Source organism: Sciurus vulgaris (assembly GCF_902686455.1).
Source record: "Sciurus vulgaris genome assembly, chromosome: 1".
Classification (NCBI taxonomy): domain Eukaryota; kingdom Metazoa; phylum Chordata; class Mammalia; order Rodentia; family Sciuridae; genus Sciurus; species Sciurus vulgaris.
In genome coordinates this window covers 86,424,988-86,443,126 of record NC_136461.1, presented here as the reverse complement: position 1 = coordinate 86,443,126, position 18,139 = coordinate 86,424,988, and the positions used below count along the sequence as shown (strand labels likewise).

General features: G+C 34.6%; 1 protein-coding gene across 7 annotated transcripts in view; it reads left to right on the top strand.

Moving 5' to 3' along the window:
* The window catches only part of PLPPR5 (phospholipid phosphatase related 5), a gene marked incomplete at its 3' end in the record, with an annotated part of 289,985 nt that extends 272,609 nt beyond the window's left edge, over positions 1-17,376 (top strand). For 6 of the 7 annotated variants that reach the window (XM_079117716.1, XM_079117714.1, XM_079117718.1 and 3 more), the window contains one exon: positions 16,639-17,376. In XM_079117716.1, the coding sequence (XP_078973842.1) occupies positions 16,639-16,671 (33 nt within the window). Of the gene's footprint in view, positions 1-11,896; positions 12,032-16,638 lie in introns of those variants that run through there. The other variant, XM_079117720.1, reaches the window with a different exon arrangement.
* Positions 17,377-18,139: the final 763 nt, after the last annotated feature.

Sequence of the window (18,139 nt, the reverse complement as noted above, 5' to 3'; positions counted from 1 at the left end):
TTTTCTGAATACTAAGTCAATCTGAACATTCATTACATTTGGTTTTGTGAAAAAATCAGTCATCTGTGGAATATGGCCCATCATATTCCAATGTCCACTAAACATTCAAGTTACTAGGAATTTCATTATAGCTCTTCCTCAGATCATATCTTCTTATATCAGATCATGAGAAGTCTAACTGTACATCAGCAGTGAATTGTTAAATCAATGGTGCCACATTCCTACAATGAGATCCAGAATGTTATGATGTGGTGCTGCTGTTTATAAGACCTGGAGGTAGACTGGTTGGGGTTTGGGGCAATTTTGAACTCAGCAAATATCGTAAATACCCAGGAACTCAATTTTCTCTTTCATAGATTGGATATTACAAGAGTTCAGTAAGTTATAGTAAGGTACTTAGAACAATACCTGGTACCTTTGACATTCTTAATAATTGCCAATTATTATTATTACTTTTTAAGTTAAAATGAAGCATGTAATCAAAATGTGGAAAGTTTTCCAGTATGTATTGTCAAGATTTTTTTTAAAACTTTATATATGTGAAATGTGTAAATGTATACAATGAAGCCAATTATTCAAAATATCACGCAAAATACATATCTCTATTAGGATAAAAAAGGAGCATATGTATGAGAAAGAGAAGGGGAGAGAGAGAGGGAGAAAAAAAAAAAAACAGATACCAATCAGAGCAATTCTTAAACCTAAGGGAAAATTGAGACAAGTGGACCGTGACTACATATCCCTAAGCCTTTCTTTCTCTTCCCTTCCCTTTTCTTTCCTCACTCTGACTCTTCCTTTCCCTTTAGCTGTATCTCTATTCTCTCTTCTTCCTATGAAATACTGTACTATTTAAAAATAAGTAATTATATAACTAAAACAATTAAAAATTAAAAATATGATTCAGGTTTCTTAGGCTATTAAGGAGGTCCTGGTTATGCTGTCTCATTAGATTGACTAACATGTTAAGATTGATCAAAGTCCCTTGGAAAAAAATTCCTCCATGGTAATATAAATGCGTGTGTTCTTTCTTTTATGGCTCACATGATCTTTTTGATAGTGTTCGGATTATTTTTCTCTCCTAAATTAAGCATGGAAATCTTGGCTATCACTCCCACACCTTCACACATAGGGTCCTTGGCACACTTCCAGTCATCTTCACCTTAGGTCCTGTTTCCTCTGAGGTCCTACAGGTGAGCTGTGTGCAGGTGCCTCCATCAGCAGGATCCATAAAGTTTCCACACATCAAAGAACCCAGGAAGCCAACTCTTTTCATAGGTCACACTACAGCTTTAGAACCATTTTTTTTCTGCTTCCTCCTTCAAAAGCTCTTGAATTCCAAATAAAATCCTCAGTATTGCTGACTTCAGGATGTTTCCAGAAACATAAAGATCTATTAATTTCCCTTGGGAGTTCAAAAAATTTCTAGGAAGTAGAGATGAAGCCATTTATGCTTTCATTGTCCTTAGTCTCCTACATTAGTTAAGAATGAAATAGGAATTAATATCTTAATAGCTGTGTAACTAAGAGCAAGAACTAGATAGAGTAAAATGTTAGGAATTTCTACCAGATACAGTATAAAATAATAAAACTAGTTTGAGGAAATCCCCCCAAAAGTCAGTTAAATTATTTCTTTGACATTAAAGAAGTACAATGATATGGGAGTGGTTACAATTCTATGATGTTCCACTGTTAAATCCAAAATTTTGAGGAATGAGCATGAGAAATTATAGGAACTTCTAAGAGAGCAAGGATTTCACTTCACTGAAAGCACATTTCAACACCTTGGACCAACGTCACTTGGAGACAGAGTTAGCAAATAGGCAATATTCCCCCAAACATCCTTTGGGCAAGAAGTTTTCCTCTGATCAGATTTAGCAACATGGGTTCATGCCAGAGAAAGGAGCCCTTTTCTACACTGAATGCCTACTCTAAAACTGGACAACATGTTCCCTCCAAAACCAAAAATAAAACCAACAAACAACAAACAAACAGAGAATAATTGCCTCCAACACCTGCACCATCTCCTGAAGTAGAAATTTGGTTGCATGAAACAATAGTCTTTCTGGTGATTAAACAAACAGAAATAAAATTGTATAGAAATAAACCTGTCTTCCTGGAAATACCCATGGCCCCGTCTTCTTTTCACATTCACTCAACCTGTATATCATCAAAATGATGATTTAAAACTATGTTGCCCAACTCCTCGACTCAGAATCTGTGTGGAGAATTTTCTAGAATATCATCATTGAGTCCTGTCTCCTCCATTTCAGGAAAAGACACTGAGCTAAGTCTATCTGGTTTCAAGCATAAATAATCAGGACAATAACTTAACTCCCTTAAGATGATTTTGTGATACAGAAGAAAGATAAAAGACATCTTTAAAAAATGTTTGATGATATGAAATTTAATTGTATTTGTTGTAGATAACATCTCCTTTCCAGCCAAGGAAATTAAAGAAAACATAAAATGAGAAGGGGAAGATAACTGTACAAATAGAAACTAAAGTAAGAAAAGTAATAATGCCACAGAAGGATTTGAACCAATACTAGAAATCTTAAGGAAGAAAATCCACCCTGGAGAAACTTAAAGCACTTACAATAAAGACAGGTTTAAGAGAATAAAGTGATCTCAGAAAAGATAATAGATATAGAACATAACACAGAAACCTAACACGGGTCCTTGTATGTTCTAAAGAAGAGCAACAGTATTCAGATACAAGGTAAATTTGAAATACATATCAGAAATTAGATATTTCTCACTGAAGTTCTTGGCTACCAATTATGAAGAATCCTCTTAATATTGAGGGATAGTATTATTCCCAATTATTAAACTACTTCCTTCTTTGAGCAAACACCCTTCCTACCCTGGTTAACCAGTGACATGTGCATGGAATTGATAGGAAGCACATAAGTCAGAGACTCAGAGAGTCATCAGAGGCACTGATGTCATATACTCCTCCAGGAGAAGCTCCTTTCTAGATCAGGACTGTTGCCTCAGCCTCAAGCCCAGGATGGGAAGCAGAAGCTGACAGCATCCAACTTGCAGTCTCAACAAATAATAGAACCTAGCCAAACTGTGGGATCAGAAATAAATATTTGTTGGTAGCTGATGAGCTTTACAGGTTGTCATAAAGTATACTTGGTGAAACCCTGCAAACGCCAGATCAGAGAAAGTTAGTTACTTCCTAAGACCAAGAGGAAGCTAGGTCAGACTTCTCCCCCCACATTCAATTTAGAGTCAATGGAGTAATGTCATCACAGTTTTCAAGGAATAAGTTTGTGACATAAGAGTTCTGTATCATTTAAGTGTTAAGATAACCATAAAATATCAACTTTGTTGGAATTTGCAAATCATGCTTCTCATAAAAAATTGCCAGAAAATGTTCACCAGCTGAGTAATAAGCGGTTGTCCAGAGTTCTTAAATTAGGAAAGTCATGAGATGAATAGATGGGCAGAAAGAGTGGAAGCTATTTACATATAGAATTAATTAGAATTAACTATGGCAAAACACAGTAACAGAAATTTGAAAAATTATAAAATTTATTTAAAGACAAGATTTAGAGCAAAATAAATAACAATGAAAAATGAAACAGAAATATTTTTCTAGATATTACTAGAAAAGTATAAAAGTCTGAGCATATCCAAGTTTTATAAGGAGAGACAATCCATTACTGCTTCATTCTTGGCATTGCAAACCAGAAAACTTGTCAAGCATAATTTTGAAAAACAGAAGTTACCAAGAGTAGTTTAAAACAATTTGTAAAAGCCTGGACAAAGTGTAAAATGTAAATAATGCATAGACCAAAAGTTTGATGCCTTCCATATATAAAACATGCTAATTGAAAAATGGGTAGAGTTCAGGAATTGGCAGGTCTGTTGAGGTCAAATACATGGAAAAGCATTCTGGGACTTTGGATGAAAATTCATGAAGCACTTTTTATGTGACATTAAACAGTTGGGTCTTGCCCTGTGAACAACTGAGATTCATTAAGAAGTTGGAGGAAGTAAACATGTTCAGAATGAAGAATAAACCGAAGGAGAGTAAATTGAAGAAAAGCAGCACTGAATAAAAATAAAAACAAAGAGATCTCTGAGAGTATTATAAAAGTTCAGTTCAATGCTACAGACAATATGGACTGATTTCAATGAAGCCATGCCATGTCTTTTTGACTGGCCAGGTATCATTTGGCCAAGTCCATTTTCAGTCAGGTGCTGATTCTGATCACAGGAGTTTTCTAACTATCCTAATGATTGACAGTAGAAAAGGGCTGTGAGCCAGGATGTCATGAAGAACCCCTCTCTCACCTCAAAGAGCATGCTAATCCCTCCTCTGTGGCATTTTTCTGTCCTGTCTTCAGAGATTTATCTTCTTCACACCTCAAATGGGAAAGGTGCACATTGGTATTTCCTTCCCAGTGAGCCTGTTGGGTCATACTACATTCATCCCAGCAGCAAAGCAGTGAGCACTTTGTTGCCAACCATTGAGCCTTTCCCACTCTTTTGCCCCTACTTGCTGTCACTCTGAAGCCTGATGCTGACATTCAGGTAGGCATAGGTAAATACATGGAAATCGATGTATGAATGATCCATTTTAACTGATTCCCCATCAAAAATAGAAGGAAAGGGCATTTTATCCGACAGGACACAGAAATATTTAAAACTAAATAAATGGATAGGATTTGAAAGAAAATGGAATGTTTCCAATAGACCTAAGAGGAATTAATATCCACATTATTTTATTAAGGCAGTTATTGCAGGCCACTGTAGACATTCGTAGCTGATATGAAATAACTTTGAAAGCTAAAGTGGGTAGATCCAAGGATAAAAAGTACTTTTTGAGAAAATATTTGTTTCATCTAAATGCAAGCATTGTATTCTATTTGGTTGATGTGATATTAATCAGTTGAATCAAAGAAAATTTCCTGTTGCCAACAAGAAACAGAAGGTAATTACAGGAATAGTTTATAATAGAAGAGTTTGTATTTAGTTATATATTTAGGATAAGGGGTTTTTTGCTAGCCCAATGAAGTTCATCATGTAAAAGCATACCCTACTTAACTGAAGCATTGACTTTAAAGTGGTAGGCAGTATTGACAATTCCAAAGATCTAGAAATGTCAAAATGAGTATGTACTATCAGATGGAAATTATCATGTTTAATTCCCATGGCAACTGCAAAGTCAAATTATATGAATAGCAAGATTATAAGAGAACTCACAATAACCCAGGTAACCATATGCATTGATCTTTGCAGATTATTGGATTTCAGGAATCAAGGGGAAACGTAGTTGAAATTCATTCAGGGAAGGGAGTAGAAAGATAGCTAGGATTTAGCAGCTAGAAATCCTTGGTTTGTAACCCAGCTCTTCTAAGTAGTAAGAAGGTGGAGTTAGACACTTTCCTTAATGAAAAAATTAAGAATTCTCTTAATGGGATTTCTTTTTTACTTCAGACTAGGATACCTTTATGAACATATTTCATAGACTTAAAAGTTTATGCAGATGGTCAGTTTCAAGCACAAGCACATGTGGCTCCAAATATTACAGTATCAAATAATGCATACATTAGGGCCATAGCAACAGCAAAACAATATTGTGATTTCTTGCCAAGACAAATATGACTACACATTACCATGTACTTTGTGATAAATTTCTTTGAGGCTTTAGAATGCTGTGCATGAATAACTCTGGCAATGTATTTACGATTCAGTTGTTTTCCTATGATGCACATCTTTGTTTTACAGGGCTGCTGAACTGCAATATACATGTTATAGAAGACTATGTCAAAACAACTTTATTAGTAATTAGTTATTGGAATATTTAGTGGAACTAAATATATTCATATTTTTGGCACTATTCCTTTATCTAAGCTCTGCACATTTATGGAAAATATTTGAAGTAATCAACATTTACATGCCATGCTATGTTCTCATTTGTTAAATTTAATTTCGCTTTAAAACAGTACATTGAAAATGGAAGCTTTAAGATTCCAACAGGCATTAACATTTTTAGGTTAAAAATACTAGCACAGTTAGTTACTCCTTTGCCATATGTCATTTTTCTAGTTTGTGCACCCATATATTTAGTATTTATTTCTTCACACTATTTATGAATCAGAATGTACTACACAAAGAATAAAAGCCAGATTTTTTTTCCAGTTATCTAACAGGCCTTTTATAAATGCATATTTCAATGATTTACTTTGGAATATAGACAACAAGTATTCTCATCTCATTTGTTGTGAACAGAGAGTTGATATCTGCATCTTAAAGTGACATGATTCAACCATTAGTTAAGGAGAAAATAAACAATGATAGATTAAAAATCACTCCTGATGCTTACATAATTAGATGTTCACAGGAAACTGCTCCCAGCTGCTCAGTCCCTCTGTTTCCTCAGCATGCACCATCCTAGAACCACTGAGAGTCCTTTGGAATCAGTCAGGGGCACCATGATACTATGAAAACCTTGGGCAATGAAAATGTAAAATTTTTACCAAAACTAGGAAAATAAACTAAACAATGACCAGTCTTATGAAAGAACCAACCATTTGTATTTTTTTGTGTGTGTAGTCATTAAAGAATCAAAAAGTAAAAAGTTCGAGTTATTGTTTAAACTTTGAATATTCAGAGTTGGACGTGTGGTTCAGTGGTACAGTGCTTAACCAGCATGCTCTAGCCCTTAGTTCAATCCCCAGCACCACAAAAACTACAACAAAATATAAAATTCAATTAGCAAAACAAAAAATTAATGGGAAGTACCCATATCTCATCAGAGTAATCACTGGAAACATTTGCAAGCTTCAAGAACCTGGGAGATTGGGTGTGGGGGGGTGCAGTTTGTGCACCAGCAGAGTCTCCCTGTAGGATCTCTTTTATAGCCTTCTTTTACTTACTTAAAAATACACTGTGGTATATATGTATCAATAAATACAATAATCATGTCAAGCATAACAGTAAAAGCTAATCTTCAATTAGAGCTTAATGTGTGTCTCAAATTACAGAGAACATCACACATAAAATATCATTTTAAGTTTTTATAGAAATCATATGAGTGCTTCTTTCTTCCACGTTACAGAAAAAGTGACATAAAGGGGTTAAGTAACATGCCCAAGGTCACACAGCTGGCCCACGTTTTAAAGCAAGAATACAAATCCATATTTTTCTTTTTCATGGAAATATGTTGCATCTTTGTCATTTCAGATACCAAACTCATAATCACCATGCCACACAAAAATACACTGAAGATTATAATCCATATCAATTATATAACCATTACTTTTATTAAGTATGAAAGATTGCCTCTACTTCCAATTTTCCACAATTATAGACAAATACTAAGGTAAACAGCTCTAATATATTTATATTTGTAAATCGATTAAAATCTAAGATAAATTTACTAAAGAGGAAATGCTAAAACAAAGAGAATGAATACTATTAAGACTTTTGGTTTAATGCAAATGTTTCTGTCCTCTCTAACAATGGAGAATATTGTTCTTCATAATCTTCATCAGTCTCCGAGACCAAAAATAAATGAGGTGTCTCATTTTAATTGATGTTATTTGAATGTTTTCCAATAAATTCATTTTGTAATTTTCTTTTGTGAACAATCAGATGTTGAAACAATCCAATAACTGACAAACCAGATTATAGACACCAGTGGGTCTTTATACTTAGTTCGTGACCAGCCATCCTAATGTTTCAAAATTTGGGCACATTGAAGCATAATTTATGCCCTAAGTTCCCTTTTTAAAAAATGTACACTCAATGGGTTCTGACAAACACATATCATCATGTAATCATCACCATTACCAAGTTATAGAACATTTCTGTCTCTCCAAAATGTTTCTTCCCCTTTTGCTACCAGCGACTCCTTCAGTTCCCATTCTGGCAACCCGTAATCTGTTTTCAGTTCTTACAGTTTTGCCTGTCCCAGGTTGTCCTATAAATGAACTGATACTGCACATGACCTTTTGAGTCTGACTTGTTTTCCTACAAGCATCAACAGGCCTCCCCCACCTTCCTTTGTATTGCTGAATAGGATTCTGTCATGTGAATGTGCCATAGCTTGTTTACCCAATTGAAAGACATTTGAGTTGTTTTCCATTTGGGGCAGTTTGTGCATAAAGCTGATATAAACACACATGTACAGGTTTTTGTATGAATCTCTATTTTTCTTTCTTTTCTCTATATACCTAAGAGTATATAGTATATGGCGCTGGTGGATTATATGGCTTATATGGTAAATGTATATCTACCTTTTTTATTCATTGAATTGCCTTTTTTAAAAAATTATTTTTATTGTAAACAAATGGGGTACATCTTGTTTCTCTGTCTGTACATGAAATAGAGGTATACCTTTTGTGTAATCATACATTTACAGAGGGTAATGGTGTTTGATTCATTCTGTTGTTTTTTTCTTCCCCCATACCCCTCCCACCCCTCTTTTCCCTCTATACAGTCCCTCCTTCCTCCATTCTTGCCTCCCTCCCACACCCCATTATGTATCATCATCTGCTTATCAGTATTTACCTGTAAAAAAGATTTTATAGACTGTCTTAGCTGAGAGCACTTGTGGTTTGGAATGGTTCTGAAATGTATCTTGATTTGGCTTGTCAGATTTTTTACAACTGGTGCTTCTTTATGAAAATAGGCAAACTTTTAAATGAGTTTTCATCAGCTTCTGGTCATGCAAGAATTTATCATGAAGTTGGTCCATTAGTCATCTCCCCAATTCTTCTCTGTCATATAACATTGGGCTGCTTATTGAACAAATCTAAACTATTTTGAAAAGCCAAAGTGAAATGAAATAAGAATCTAGTTATTTAAAATACTAGTGTAAAAAAAGACCTGTGTGCTATTTATGAATGAGTTACCTTATCATCAGTTCTTATGTACAACAAAATTTTGTATGTAGTCAGTTTTGTAATAAAGGAAACGAGCATCAAATAAGAAACACTGAGATATATTTTCCAGAACTCATCAGCCTACAGTGTAGTGGGGAGAAAGACCATTTTGGAAACAAAAACAGAAGACTGTGATGATGGCTGTACTAAAGAAGCAAATACAGGGATTTATCTAAATTTAGAATGCTTGCAACTTCTACTGAAGGGAGATCTCAAGGATCATTATGCAAATGAGGATGAAAGAGAAGAATGTTCCAGATAGACAAACCAACTCATGCAAAGGTTGTATTTGGCAGGATGCTGATCATGTGTTTTCAGGTGATCAAGGATGGGATCCAGAATGAGTGAGGAAGAAATGGAATTCATAAGGAGCAAGACAGATTCAAGCAGATGGATAAATTAGCAGTCAGGAAATACCCTCATGGTCAAGGAAACTGTGTAGTGTGAAGCAGTTTGGACAGGAGGTACATTGGAATTTTATACTCCTAATGTAATTTATTATTGAGAATAAAACAAGGACTATTGGATAATAGAGGTCATGGGACTAAGACAAGAAAATTAGAAGACAGAGTACATGGACTCCCACGTCCCTCAAGTACCATAAATATATGTGTATTAATGGACTGACATGAAATGTCTTGTCAATGCATTTGGAAAATGTGGAGTTGAAGTGAAGCAGAAGTCTTTCCTGCAGCCCTTCTCAGCCTTGAGGTGTTGTGAAGCTCTGAGCAAAGCTTATGATGTGTAGCTGGTCTCCAATGTTTTGAACACAAGGAACTTTTTTAGAATCATTTACTAGTACTGCTTTTTTAAGGCAATACTTTTTTTTTACAGTGTTTACATTTTTAAAAAGAACTGATTTCATATGCCTGGCAATGTCTACTTCACTAACCAATCACTTTTCTATACCTTCAGGCAGTGGTACTCACACTCATGTGAAAGAAAGGGAGTCCATTACTTATAAACACTTGCAAATATGGCAAACTTTGGGGATGCAAGCCCAAAGAATCTGATCCAGTGGACTCTTCTTGGGGTCTGAGGATCTGAAATGTATCAGACAACTTGGGTGAGTTGAATATGGAGCCAGAATTGACCCGGATCTAGCTGGGTCAGCAGAGCTTCTAATGTAGTGGTTCTCAATACTGGCTGCACATTAGAATCATCCAGAGAGCCTTTAAAAAATTCCAGCTATCATACCATGCCTCAGATCAATTAAATCCAAGTCTTGGGAGGTGCATCGGTATTTTCTTAAAGCTCTTAACATGAAGTCATGGATCAGAACCAGTGTCCCTAAAGATTTAGTGTGGAAAGCCATCTCTTCTTTGGCTTCTCAGGACTTGAAAATACGTCATAAGATCTGTAGCTAATGCTCTAGTAAAAACTGGGCTTGCCTTTAGCTTAATTAGCTTATCAGAGAAAGCTGCCTAGAGAGTTCTTCCTTCTCTAGGGAGAAATGATTCTCTCAGAAAGTAGCTTTCAGCCCCCTTTCCGAAGAGTACATAAGGAAATTCCTGAATGGAATTAAAACTCTGAACTAATACAAAATTCTGTACTGAAACAGAACCACTACATGGTGAGAAATGGTCCCAAAGAGTTTTCTTTTCCAAGAAAACTCTAGTTCTGTCACATTTTAGTATTTGTGTCTCCATATCTCCAACTTCTTAAAATAACAAATCATTTAATGTGAATTTTACAACCAATTTCACAGCTTCAAGTCTGAATTTTACTAATAGTTTCTTCTGACAAGGACCTGTCTTTATCTCTGTTTACTGAAAACACTCCCACAAATTTCACAGTGTACCTACCAGAAAGAAAATTTAATGTGACAAAGTCAGGTCACAGAGTACATAGTACTCTACATAGTAAAAGTGTTTTTTTCTGTTCTCTCTCGTGCCCACTTCACCAGAATAAAGTAAGAAAGCAAATAGCAAAATAAATACTTGGGATTATGTTATCTATCTTCCCTGACAAAATGACAAAATGTGGGCTGCATCTGTATAATAAGAGAATTATTGATTGGTCTCATTATAAGACAGTGATTCCTTATCCTAAATCCTCAGGTGGTTTTCAGGCTGCACAATATTTTATTTTTTAAATATTTGTGTATTCTGTTACAGAAACAGAGTTTGGAGGATTATTTTGTAATCAAAGATTACTATTTATGCAACAAAGTAGTTTAAATTGCTTTGTATCAGTTGGGTATTTGTTACCTATTAAGTTTGCACCAACTCTTATAAAAAACATTTGACTTTTAAAATTTGCTTGGATGTTAGAAATATAGACTTGTAAAATTGTAGACTTTAGGGTCAAATAAACAAATGGTGACTTTTATTTATAAAATTCTGGCCAATTCCTTTTTTAAAACTTCTTGATTTATCTCACTATTTTTTCTTCTTTTCCTTCTTCTCCTTCCCTCCTCCTCTTCCTCATCCTTCTTTTTCTCTTTTCACTTTTCTTTTTAGCTTGTTTCTATGGTTTTTATACATTGTAAATGAATGGTAGATATATTTGAATAGGGCAAGGATCAATTTACATAAAATATCATTTATATGAATAAGAGTAAAGTGTATTCAAATAGGATTATCTTTTATGTCACATATGAGAAAACTGACTCTGAAGGTTAAGTTGTTTGTGAAAACGTCCAGTGTTGGAGGCCACATCCAAACACTGCACATTCAAACTATCTGACTGCAGAATGCCTGTGTGATACAACTCCCTGAACAACGGGGTCAAAGATACAAATCACTGAATTAAAGACATTGTATGTATGGATCCTAATTTATGTTCAGGTTAAAAAACCTAACCTCCTTGATGACAACCACTTACTAAAACCCAAAATTGATCTTGTTTTAATGAAGTATCTTGAAAGAATGCAACTGGAACAATATTCAATCTCAGCATTTGATCTAACTGTAACAACATAGAATTTAAACTGGTGCTTTTCCTACATAAAGAAGTAAATATTTAAATAATATGTAAAACACATTTTGTAGGTGTCTGAAAGTCCACCTTCTGAGAATGGTCAAGAAGAAAATACACAGGGAAGGTCCTTTAAAGACTGTCTGGCCAGGCTCTTCAGCTGGATAATAGGAGTAAGCCACTGTGAACACCTTCATTTAAGGCAATAAACGTATGTGCGCTACAGCGCACTGGAGTTGGAATTGGGTTGCAAAACGAAAGCAAATACAGAAAAATGTGTCCTTCTGTGCAGGACTCCATTACAACAAAAGGGGCCTAGAAACTATAGATTGCTTGCAATTATTGTTAATTTTTCAAATATTTTCATTTTTCACTTATTACTGAGGATTCAGTATTCCTTAACTAAACAGTCCCTTAATAAAGGCTTTTGTATTTCATTTTTATAGCTTTAATTCTGCACACTTTTCTAGAGTAATACTTTTAATTATTTTCCCTATTTTTTAAAGGGAAGTGACTCAGATAACAAGTCATCACCAATTTTTCATGCCATAAATAAATGATAGTTTGGTTTAAATAGCATTTGAATTCATTACAGAGCATAATTTCTGTAAAAGGGGGGGGCAAAATAATTAGTAAAATAGATTTTCATGTAGGACTTAGTAAATTAAAAATAGACATACTATAGACTTTAGAATTTTCCAAATTTATGAATCCTAAAGACTTTTTAAATGAAAATGCCTGCTTTTCCATGGGACCCCTGCACTCAAGGACTGGACTCAGTATTTTGCTCCATGTTTGCTGTTGATCTGAGTGAATACTTTCTAGTGGATAGTTCATGTAGCATATTCCAAACTTCACCTACTTGGGCTTGCAGTTCTATCATCTCCATCCTAAGCCTCTTTACGTGTAATTGTGGACAGCACCAGGAATTGTGCTGATAATTATATGACCACTTACTTCTATGCATGAGATTTTGGTTTGCCTACTGCTTTTTTTGTATTGTCATTTGGAAATAAGATTTAGTATTGCATTTAGTATTGCATGTTAAGATTTCACACAAATTAGGGGGGCACTGCAGCACATGCCTGTAATCACAGCAGCACAGGAGGCTGAGGCAGGAGGGTCATATGTTCAAAGGCAGCCTCAACAATTTAGTGAGTCCTTAAGCAACTCAGCTAGAGCCTGTCTCTAAATACAAAAATGGACTGGAAATGTTGCTCAGTGGTTAAGCACCCCTGGGTTTGATCCCCAGTAACAACAGCAATAATAATAATAATAATAATAATAATAATAATAATAATTCACACAAAAGGAAAAACTGGCTATCATTTGGCTTGCCTCATAGGGAACCCCAATCCTCAAGACAGGTGATGTGAAAATATGAAATGCAGTTTTTATTTTTATTTTTTGTATTACTGAGAAAAACATTGGTGGGGAAGTGAGCAATATCATAATAAGCCAATCCCAATAAACCAAAAACCGAATGTGTCCCTGATAAGTGGATGATGATATATAATGGGGGTGGCGAGGTGGGGGTGAGAAAAAAGTGGAGGAACTTTAGATTACGTAGATAGAAGTAAGAGGGAGAGGGGTATGAAAGATGGTGGAATGAGACAGACATCATTACTCTATGTACATGTATGATTATACGAATGGTATGAATCTACATCGTGTACAACCATAGAAATGAAAGGATGCACCCTGTTAGTATACAATAAATCATAAAGCAGTCTGTAAAAAATAAAAAAAATAAAAAATAATTATTACATTTGTGTATTTCAAATTATGTATTTAAATACCTTACTAATGAATATTATGTAGTATAAAATCATAGTCTTAAAGATGATAACATAATTTTCTTGTTATATAATGATCTGGTCCCTTCTCTAGATTCCTTCAGGGAAAATCACCCTTATGCTAGAACAAAAATAATCTTATTTTTAAAAGCCTATAATAAACAAGTAGGTAATTCATCCCCTTCATTTTAGGGCATAGATTCATTTGCTCTTAAAAATGAAGTTGATAAAGAGACACCTGTCTTCTTTGTGCATTCTTTTCATTGTACTGAGAACTTATTAAATTTCCCTTTCTTCTCTATGCATTCTTCCATGTTTTATTTTCATCCGTTTATTTCTCTGCTAACCACAGCCAACTTAAAATGGTGAGCCCAAAGTGGGATCCTTCTAATTCCTGTCAAGTAGGAAAATCATCTCAGATGTTAAAACTTATGTGTGATATGAAATGGGAAGAGTGCTAATTAGGAAGAAAGCATAAGAGTTTCCCACAAAACCCTGGGATCTAAAACTGTAGTTATTCTGGAAATAAACTGTTACCGTTGTAGTTTAAATTGATAATGACTTGGCATGGGAAAAGGGTAATGTTCCTTGGTTTGGAATAGCCACTAAAGCATGAGATTTTAAATCACAAGACTGAATCCCAGCATTTTCTGGATCTCAGTAGCACACTTACAGTTGTATGTTCAATACGTCATTACTAAGCCACCTATACAAGAATGCTAAAGACCAGCTAATTTACAATAAACAGAAATTTATTGGCTTATAGTCCTGGAAACTGGAAAATCCAGGATCAAGAGGCCAGCATCTGGAAAGGGCCTTCAAATGACATACTCCCATGATGGAAGCAAAGTTAGAGAGAGGAGAGAAAGGGTCTGAACTTGCCCTTTTAAAACCAACTCACTGTCACAATAATGGCATTAATCCATCCGTAAAGCCCCACCCAGGTGACCTAATTACCTCATTAGGATTCACCTCTCAATGCTGTCATAGCCTCACAGTCATTGAGGATAAATGTCCAACTTTCATTTTTGTTTTTTGGTGACACATTTAGATCTTAGCATAATGTGACTTTTACATTCCTTTGTTGAGATGGCCTTGACTTAGGTCTGCTCTTCCAGTTTATTTATAACCCTCTTTTACCTTTCCCCACATCCAGGTTAAATGATAAACCGTGTGTTCCCCTACAGTGACACACTTTCTGTGGACTCTTTCCAGGTAACACTAGTACACCAGTGAACTTGGCCTTTCTCCACTTGGGTCAAGCTTTGCCTTGCTCACAATAGCTTGTTCCTGATGATTTCTGTGCCTTATTAATATCAACCAGACACCTAATTCAACCCACTAGAGTGTTGGTTGTCACCATCACTTAGAATTATCTTCAGCATTCTTAATAAACCAGCGGTACCCTCTTTATCTGGGTCAACAGCAGGAACACTAAAGCCTACACCAGTGGCCTCAGAACACTATCTATTTTCTCTTCATTTTTATCTCCTTTCCTCTCTCTTATTGTCTCTTCTTTACACCTTCTCTACCCACCACTTGCCACTAACTGATTGATCTTCAATTTTTATCCTAACAAATTTCTAGCAATTATTTCATGCTGGGTCCTGACCAGAGGTGTAACACTAATGTCAGTTTTGTACTGAAACACTTTCTATCAAATTGTATTTTTTCAGTTCACTGATTTCAAGTTCCCACAGGGACACTGGAAATAAAATGGCAGTGTATTCTTTCCACAGTTCTTGTGGTTTTTATTCAGTCATAGTGGATTACATAACTCTGATAAATCTTTCTTGTCCCAAAGTCATGTCTGTGCTTTTGGAAGGAAAATTCAAGAAAACACAGCAATAAATTGCTGAGTTACCCAGCCTTTTTATTGTGCACTTTTTAAATGGGAAACTAAAGTTACTAAAATGTTATCAGGAGTCAGTGAAGCACTCAGCATGCTCTGCTTATTTCTGAGTTCTGCTAATATTTTGTTTTTCTCTAGCATTAAATGGGTCAAGTCTGGAAAATAATGCCTTAAATTATAGTCAGTCATATTCTTCTAGTTGTGGTTTAATATACCTAAATTCAAGGAAAATAAATTATGATCTCTTCACATATTTTAAGTATGTTTTAACTCACTAAAACTCTTTAAGTGGAAATGAACTACATTTATGCTGAAGACATTTGATAGCATGCATTCATTATATGAAATTCTGTTTATGATACCATTGTATAATAAAGAGCCAATGTGAAAACTACTATTAAAAACATTCCAAATGGACAATGTGATGGTGGAGCTCTTTTGTCATGTTGCTGTTATTTGTAAAGGTTGTCACTCTTATTAGATCTTGACCTAAACTCAAATGTGGCATGATTCATTATGTAATACCAATTTTCACTGAAATATTCCAGCAGCCATGACATGGCCTATTGCACGCCTGATGCTATTTAAATATTAGTCATTTCTCAGGTTTTCTTTATATTTAATTCATTGCTTTAAAAAAAAAAGGAGCTTTATAAAAAATTCTATGGATAGGGTAAAAAACAGAGATTACAGTCTTAAATCTAAATTCAAGCATCAAAAATAAAGTATTGAAGTAGATTTTTGTCAACTAACAAATGCCACTTCAGTCTGAGCATTTCACCACCTCATTCTATGCCATCTGTCTCACAGGGAGCAATTAATCTGAAACTCCAACAGGCAGCATTAAAATTCCATTAACACTGAACAGAATATTAACATGTCTGGCATTGCCATTTTTATCTCTCCAAATTTTGGTGTTAATTTTGAATAAAGCAGGTATAACATTTTAATCTATTCAGTTAATTAAGAATATCAAATAAAATATATAATTAGAGCTGAAATTATGTAATAATACACAGATTTTAGTTGAATAACACTGTGTGTTTTGTCAAGCTAAACATTCTTGGGCTGCAATTTTGTATTAGGCTAATGATGATTTTTAAAAGCTCTAAATATTTTACAGAACGAGTTTTCCTAAGACTGACGTTGTAATTGCTTCTTTTTGCAGAACCACATCACCGCCTTCGCGGAAGTCACATGATATTGAAGCAGATGGTTTTTCCCTGCATTGGACATCATCCCTTTTTACCATCCATTCATAACACCCAAAGTTTGTTTGATTACAATAGAAGTTTATAAAGTTGTCTAATAATTTTTATAATTTTAAAATCAACGTCAACCTGTTTCCCCCACTAGACTGTGAGCTCCTCGAGGGCAGGACTGTGTCTTTCTTTTCTGTATCCCCAACATCTGCAACAAAGCCTAGCAGCACAGAATAGGTGCTCAATAAAAATGAGATGATCAGATGAAGAAATTAATTCTTAAATAAAATGTTCACTTTAGTTTCTCAAAGAATCTCTGCGACTATGTGAAATGAAACCTCTACATGAGTCATATTTGTATAAGAAAACCCTCTATTTTGGGCTAATTAAGCTTTTTAATTTTTCATATGTCTATTCAGCAGTATACCATATTTAATTTGAAGAGGACTTTGAAAGTCAGGGGGGTTTTTATTTTATTATTCAGCATGACATTATTTCCATTCTAACAGATTTCAGTGTGTGAAATTACTTTTAGAAAATATGTCCTATACTAAAATAATGTTTGCACATTATATTATGCTATATTTCACTTAAAATACCATACATGCATACATTCTAAGACTGGTGCTTCTGCTTTTGAAGGGGAAAATGCCAATTTTTACTGTAATAAGTAATGTATCATAATTAAAAATTATTTATTTGGACTTTTTTCTCCTGACAGTTGTGATTTAATTGTTGACTTACAGTTTTCGATGGCAGGTAGTATTTAGGTAGGTTGAATGAGTAAACCCAGCACTGATAACTTCTTATCAAGTGATTTTTCCATTGATAACAGTGTCTTAAGTGGTCATAGGCTCCCTTCTTAGACTATTTTTTACTTGGCAAGATTCCACATAATTTAAAAGGGAAAGAACAACACACTGACACACAATTTTAAATGTATAAATTCTAGAAATATAACTAATGTGTTTTCCTTTGCATTTGTGTAGTGCTTCATAATGCAAAAATACATTTATAGTAATTGTCTCATCCAATTTCATAATCACCCCAGTTACATGTTAAGAAGTATGACTTTTGTTTTATAGATGACAAAGTGAAGCCAAGACAGGGTAAACAATGTGTCCAATCTCACACAATTAGTAAGAAGGCAGAGTTAAAACTTACATTCAGATTTTTGGACCTCAATTTATATTCCTTCCAAATATGCCACCACTGCCATGTCATTTTGGACACTGAATCCATTCAGAGGTCAGTAGCATTCTTTGCAACAACTTCTCTTTTTACAAAATGCAAATATGCCAAAAGAGTGTTACAAATGCTCTGCCATATTTTAAATGTTTACTTTTAAAGAATGAACACTTTTCAAATACACTCTAGAGTAATCTATTTTAAAACAAATGTCAGGTTCTTCATCAATATGAAGACTGAATCAAATGTTCTCCTATGCCCTCACCCACTTAAGAATGG